This window comes from Ceratotherium simum, chromosome 7, assembly GCF_057802395.1.
Source record: "Ceratotherium simum simum isolate JZ-2026a chromosome 7, ASM5780239v1, whole genome shotgun sequence".
Taxonomy (NCBI): Eukaryota; Metazoa; Chordata; class Mammalia; order Perissodactyla; family Rhinocerotidae; genus Ceratotherium; species Ceratotherium simum.
The window spans coordinates 67845199-67851449 of NC_141906.1; the positions used below are offsets into that span (position 1 = coordinate 67845199).

General features: G+C 57.3%; 1 protein-coding gene across 1 annotated transcript; it reads left to right on the top strand.

The window, feature by feature from the left end:
* Window positions 1–426: 426 nt before the first annotated feature.
* Window positions 427–5975, top strand: TAGLN (transgelin). Its single transcript, XM_004427284.3, has 5 exons — window positions 427–570; window positions 4180–4371; window positions 4478–4655; window positions 4943–5045; window positions 5400–5975. Exons 2-5 carry the CDS (start codon window positions 4192–4194, stop codon window positions 5542–5544), a joined length of 606 nt encoding a protein of 201 aa, XP_004427341.1. The 5' UTR covers window positions 427–570; window positions 4180–4191; the 3' UTR covers window positions 5545–5975.
* Window positions 5976–6251: the final 276 nt, after the last annotated feature.

Consider the following 6251-nt stretch of genomic DNA (forward strand, 5'->3'; position numbering starts at 1 on the left):
TTAGTTCCTATCTCCAGCTAGAGCCAAATCTCCCAAAGGAGAGGGTGGCTGGTTAGTCCCCACAAACCTCGGGAGTGGCATCCCCCTCATCCCTTTCCTCTCTCTCTGGCTAGACCCTCTTGAATTCTCCCTCCCTTCAAACTTGAAGGCAGGGAACAGTGAAGGAGGAGCAGCCCCAAGTCCAGACAGCAGGGAGAGCCTCATGGTCCTGCCCATAAAAGGCTTTTCCCGCCGGGTCCCGCTGGGTCTTGCCGGCAGCGCGGCCCCGCCCCCGCCCGCTCCATCTCCAAAGCACGCAGAGAATGTCTCGGGCAGCCCCCGGCAGACTGCTCCAACTTGGTGTCTTTCCCCAAATATGGAGCCTGTGTGGAGTCACTGGGGGGGCTGGGGGTGGGGAACAGGAGCCGGTTTCCTCCAGCAGGGAGGGGACCGAGCGGTGAGCCAGCGGGGGAGGCTGACATCACCAAGGCAGAAGCCCTTTAAACCCCTCACCCAGCCAGCGCCCCATCCTGTCTGTCCAAGTCCAGACAGAGAGCGCTCACTCCTTCCAGCGAGTCCTGAGGAGCCCCTGTAAGTGCATTTGTCCTGAGGTTGGAGGGAAGTGGGCTGGGGCTTGACAGTAGCAGTGGGTGTATTGCAGGCAAGCCTCCAGGGAGGTCCTGATCCCCAGCCCCCCAGCTGGGGAAGCCCATCCTCTCGGTCAGCTTGCATTCCCCATCTCCAAATGGGGAGGGGGTGCTAGCTTGATGGGTGGGATGGGCTTGCTAGAGCACCCTTTGGCTCAGACTGGGTGGCACTGGGCTCATTGAAATGCGCAGGGTGACTTGGCAGGTGCAGAGGGGTTGATAGTGGAAACCTGGGAACTGGGGTGAGAGGGGCACTCCCCATTTTCAGCCACAGTCACATCCACTGGGTGTGTGTGAGGCTCAAGGTGTTGCCGGGTTAGACCCAAGGCTCTGTCGTCTGTTGTCCATCTAGGAGGACGTCCAGGGAGGTGAGGAGGTGTGGAGGTGTGTGGGTACACTAATGCTGGAGAGCAGTGTCCCACTGGTGGGTGCCCAGGGCCTGAGCAGCACCAGGAGAGCCCCTGGGTAGCCACTGAGGGGGTGTGAGGGAGTCACAAAACTCATAATCTGGACCAGGCTGGGGTGGCAGGGTACAGGGACAGGTGAGAGAGCTGCTTTTCCAGGCACACAGCTCCTTCCATGCTCTGAGAGTTGGGGGGGGCCACCCCCACTACAGGCAGAGGCGGTGTGGGTGGGCACCAGGAAGGAGTTTTGGAGTGATGGCCTGGGGGCTCTGACAGGGCCGGGCAGGCCTGGGACCCTGGGCCCTTCCGGAAGGGTGTGGCTGGTTCCCCTCAGTGGTTGCTATTCAAAAGGTAGCAGTGAGCAGGGCTGCTCTTCTGTGTCCCCAAGTTTAGATGAGCTGCCTCTCTTGCCATCTCAGAGATCCACATGGGCTCACTCCTATTTGCTGCGTTTTATTTTGAAGAGGGGGCACAGCAGTCCTGGAGAGACCACTGGTTCTGCTGGGTTTTCGGGGTTCTGCTGGTGGGAGGTGCCCCTGCTCTTTTGCAGCTGGACTTCATTCTGTTTTCTGGGCTCAGCATCACCCACTGGGCCACTCTGGAGGGGAGGCTGACGGGAGCCACAGGACAGGAGGGCCAAAGCAGAGCCTTAGGCTGTCCTGTCCATCCTGGCCCAGAAGGCTTTGTCTATAAATGCCCCCCAAGGGGGCTGCCCTGTGGCCGTCTCCCTCTCCCTCTCCCCAGGTGGGACTGTGGAGGTCTTTGTCAGAGGACTGAGGGATTTCTTGGAACTCTCCCCTTTCAGACTCTTCACCAGACAGGAGAAGGATGGGGGTGGGGGTTGGGGGCATTTCATTCCCCTCCCTTGTTCTGACCAAAATCCAAGTGTTTCTAGACCTAGGGGCTGCAACTTTGTGTACTTGTCACCGTGCGCCTCGACACCTTGACTGTTCGGAATCTCCTGAGACTGAAAGCGGGGTGTGGGGGGTGTGGGGGACACACACTCTGCTCCCATCCTGTTCCTCACACACCCACACATGGTCTGGGAGGGCCGGCGGGGTGGGGGAGTACAAGGAGGGCGGGGCACAGATGTGGTGGGTGCCTGGACCGCAGGGATGCCTGCTGCCTGCCTGCAATGATGGGTGGCAGCCAGGATGAGGGGTTGGCTGAGATCACCTGGTCCCAGCTGACTTGTGGGTTTTGGCCACAGCTTGTTGCCCAGGAGGCCGTGGGTGGCTGGGAGGCAAGGGTGAGACCCAAAGCAGGGTGCGGAAGAGAGGCTCTCGGCTGTTTGAGGTTGAACAGAGCCGAGCACCCTGCCTTTGGGTTCCCTGGCGTCACTGGCTGGGAGAGGGTGGTGGTGCTGAACACCACGTCCTCAGAGGCGGCCCAGCCCTCACCTACAAATAAGGAAACTGACGCAGAGAGAGGTGAGTTGCCCAGTGGCTGGAGTTTAGATGAGTCCATCTTGTGTTCTTTCTCTCCAACTTTGCTGTGCCCTCACTCAGTGAATGAATTTGAAAAGCTGTGGAGGCTGGAGTGGGAAGGACACTTACTATTTTTACCCCTCAGTCTGGGTCTGGCTCTCCTAGGTCACTACCAGGAGAGCGGCACTAGGGGGCAGGGGGGCACGGGACTGACATTTTGAGGAGCTCTGCTGAGGGACCAGCAGTATGTTAGGTAGTAACAGACATTGTCTCATCGAACGTTCACAGCCCTCTGAGGTAGATAACATTGTCTTCCCTGCACAGACAGGGAACTCGAGCACAGACATATTGTCAGCAGTGGGGAGAGGAAGGGTAGGGAGCTGACGTGGGATCGTGTGAGGATGATGTTCACTCTGCTTCCCACGGGGCTGGGTAGGGGAGGGTCTCAGCTCTGACAAGAGAGGGAGTTGAGGGAACATACTGACTACCTCCATCCTCAGGCCATTCTCTCTCTTCCGATCTCTGACCTCTCTGAGGCCAGGGGATGAGTTTGGCCTCATTTGGTACCTTGTTCTGAGGGCTCTTCAGACAAACTTGGGGCAGAAGGTATACCACCCCAGGATACCTGTGGCCAGGTCAGCTTCCTCTTGACCAGCCACACCCACATCTGCCCAGCGGCTTACCTGCCTGGCCCTGCTCCTACAGCCCTCCTCTATTAGTGGGGCTCTCCTTTGCAGTGCCTGCCCAGGACCTCAGGGCAGCGGCTACTGCTGGTCTGGACAGGGAAAGACTTCTCATGCTCTGGCTGGCAGATTCTTGGCTCTGAGATATCCCTGGAGGACTCTGGCTTCTTGGTTCGTTCAGCCACCGCAGTGTTAGGAGCCGGAGGGCATGAGAGAGTTGATGGGTATACCAGTTCTCTGTCTCTCACCTGGCTCCCCTGAGGAAATGCAGCTTCTTGGCCAAAAGCTCTTGGGCTTTCGTGGCTTCCTAGATCTTGCCAGGGGTGGGTAAAGGTTTCAGCCTCTCCAGCTACAGGCCAGAGGCTGAGCTGACCTGGCCAAGAGCTAGAGTTTTGGAGTTCCAGCTTCCAGAGGATAAAGTGGGGGAGAAGTAAGAGTTGGAGCTAACTCCATAACCTGAAGCAGAGCCAGTAAACCACCTCACACCTAGCTGGACAGACACCTGCTGGCTTTATTTTGGGAGACAATGTGGCCTCCTCCAGAAGGCCTCTCCAGTGCTCTTGTGGCCAATTCTGGCAAAGAACAAATGGTCTAGACTAGGTGTTGTCAAACTATGGCCCACGGGCTAAATGCTGTCTATTTGTGTAAATCAAATTTTATTGCAACAAACACACACTCATTTGTTTATGTATTGTATAAGGCTGCCTTCACGCTATAGCGGCAGAGACCATATGGCCTGCAAAGCCTAAAATACTGTCTGGTCATTTACAAAAAGTTTACTGACCCCTGCTCTAGACTGCCAAAGATCTGGTCTCCCGTTGCTTTGGTCTCCAAGTTCAGAGAGGCCCCCTGGACTGAGGCCACGAGCCTGGCCCAGATTAGCAGTGCCGTGAAAACAAAATCAGGAAGCAAGGGCAGGGAGATAAACAGCCAGGATGGTTGGGTGCCCCCACAAAGCCAGAAGACCTGCCTGACACATGTGAAAGCAGAGCTGTCTCTGATCCCCTGACCCTCTCCCTTCTCTGGCCTGCTTCCTTAGCTCTCCCCCAACATGGCCAACAAGGGTCCTTCCTATGGCATGAGCCGTGAAGTGCAATCCAAAATTGAGAAGAAGTACGACGAGGAGCTGGAGGAGCGGCTGGTGGAGTGGATCATAGTGCAGTGTGGCCCTGACGTGGGTCGTCCAGACCGTGGGCGCCTGGGCTTCCAGGTCTGGCTGAAGAACGGCGTGGTGAGTGGCACCCTGGGAAGGGGATGGGGCTGTGCCGCCCTGCTGGAGTCGTGGGGGCAGGCACCCCGAGCTGAGTGCCAGGCTGCGTTCATTCTGTGCCTGGCAGATTCTGAGCAAGCTGGTGAACAGTCTGTATCCTGACGGCTCCAAGCCCGTGAAGGTGCCCGAGAACCCACCCTCCATGGTCTTCAAGCAGATGGAGCAGGTGGCTCAGTTCCTGAAGGCAGCTGAGGACTATGGGGTCACCAAGACTGACATGTTCCAGACTGTTGACCTCTTTGAAGGTGCAGAGAGAAAGGGGTGGAGGAGGCAGTGGAGGACGGGAGGCTGAGGCAGGGACGAGGAATGATCAAGGCATGGCATGATGGGTCTGCATGGCAGGGATGGGCCATGCTGGGAGAGTACCACACCACACTCACGAGGGCATGCTGTGGGTCTACTCATGCCTCCTTTGACTCTGGGACAGATTTTGCCCCTGGGTTGGCCATTTTTCTGAGGTGGGGCAGGTCCTGCCTTGGAGTCCTATTACACAGTCCTGTAATTCATCTCCCTCCCCTCTTTCTTCTCACAGGCAAAGACTTGGCAGCAGTGCAGAGGACCCTGATGGCTCTGGGAAGCTTGGCAGTGACCAAGAACGATGGGCATTACCGTGGAGATCCCAACTGGTTTATGAAGTACGTGGCCACTAGGGCACTCTAAGCTTGGCTCTCTGCGTGAGATGGGAGGTGGCCTGGGCTAATCCGTTAGGGCGAGTGATTTGGGGAAGGAGGTAGCCAGGAAGGTACGAGAAGAGGGGGAAAGTGAATGTCTAGGAGAGGGGGAAAGTGGGTCTCTAGTACTTCCTGACTCCTCCCTTTCTACCCTCTTCTGCTCACCGAGTCTCCCTAACCTGTGGGACAAGCTAGATTAATGAACAAGAGAGTGAAACAGGGAGGGAATGGCATCAGGCTAGGAAGGAACAGGAAACAGACAACAGGTGGAAAACACGCAGTCCTGGCAAGTCTTTATCCTGGTTCCTCCTCTTCCAGGAAAGCCCAGGAGCATAAGAGGGAATTCACAGAGAGCCAACTGCAGGAGGGAAAGCATGTCATTGGCCTACAGATGGGCAGCAACAGAGGGGCCTCGCAGGCTGGCATGACAGGCTACGGACGACCTCGGCAGATCATCAGTTAGAGGGGGAGGGCCAGCCCCCAGCCCTGCCCTTCCCCAGCTCATTGGCCGCAGCCATCCCGCCTTGCCTGCCTCACCCACACCTGTGTAGTTCCTTCAGCCCTGGCCAAGCTTCGAGGCTCCGTCACTGAGCAAAGATGACTGCACTTGGGCAGCTCTTTCCACCCCTCAGCCTCAGCCCAACTTCTTACCCCAAAGCACCGCTCGCCTGACCCTCCTCCCAGCTCCCCCCCACCTCTACTGTCTCTGCATCCTGGGCTGAGCAGGGGGAACGTGGGCTGGGGGTGGCCTGGGAGTGGGGCAAGTCCACTGTCCTCCTTGGCAGCAGATGCCCATTGAAGGAGACCCAGCCCAACATCCCCCTACTTTTTGCTGGAATATTTTGGGGGTTGAAATTCAAAAAAGAAAAAAATATATACATCAGTCTTTTCTCAGGCTTGGCTGGCAGAGTTTGATTTGCCCTGGTCACTTCTGTTGTAGTTCCAGGAAATGTGAGCAGGGAAGAGGCGGGCAGCCCAGGTTAACGCGTGCTCCTGGCTGCTGTCCTCTGAACGACCCCGCACAGCCCAGGATTCCAGGGGGTCAGATGCTTTCAGAGGACCAGGTGGGGGAAGAGGAGCGTGAACTCGGGGACTGAAGGGGAAGAGGAGCAACCTGGCACCTCGCATTAGCTTTGGGGAGGCAGAGGAAAGGAGAAAGGAGTGGCAGCA

Bases quoted from the DNA above. Each gene is read 5' to 3' on its own strand.
- TAGLN (XM_004427284.3), top strand. From the start codon at position 4,192: ATGGCCAACAAGGGTCCTTCCTATGGCATGAGCCGTGAAGTGCAATCC. The intron at 4,372-4,477 runs GTGAGTGGCACC...TGTGCCTGGCAG, and splicing joins TCTGGCTGAAGAACGGCGTG to ATTCTGAGCAAGCTGGTGAA. The intron at 4,656-4,942 runs GTGCAGAGAGAA...TTCTTCTCACAG, and splicing joins GACTGTTGACCTCTTTGAAG to GCAAAGACTTGGCAGCAGTG.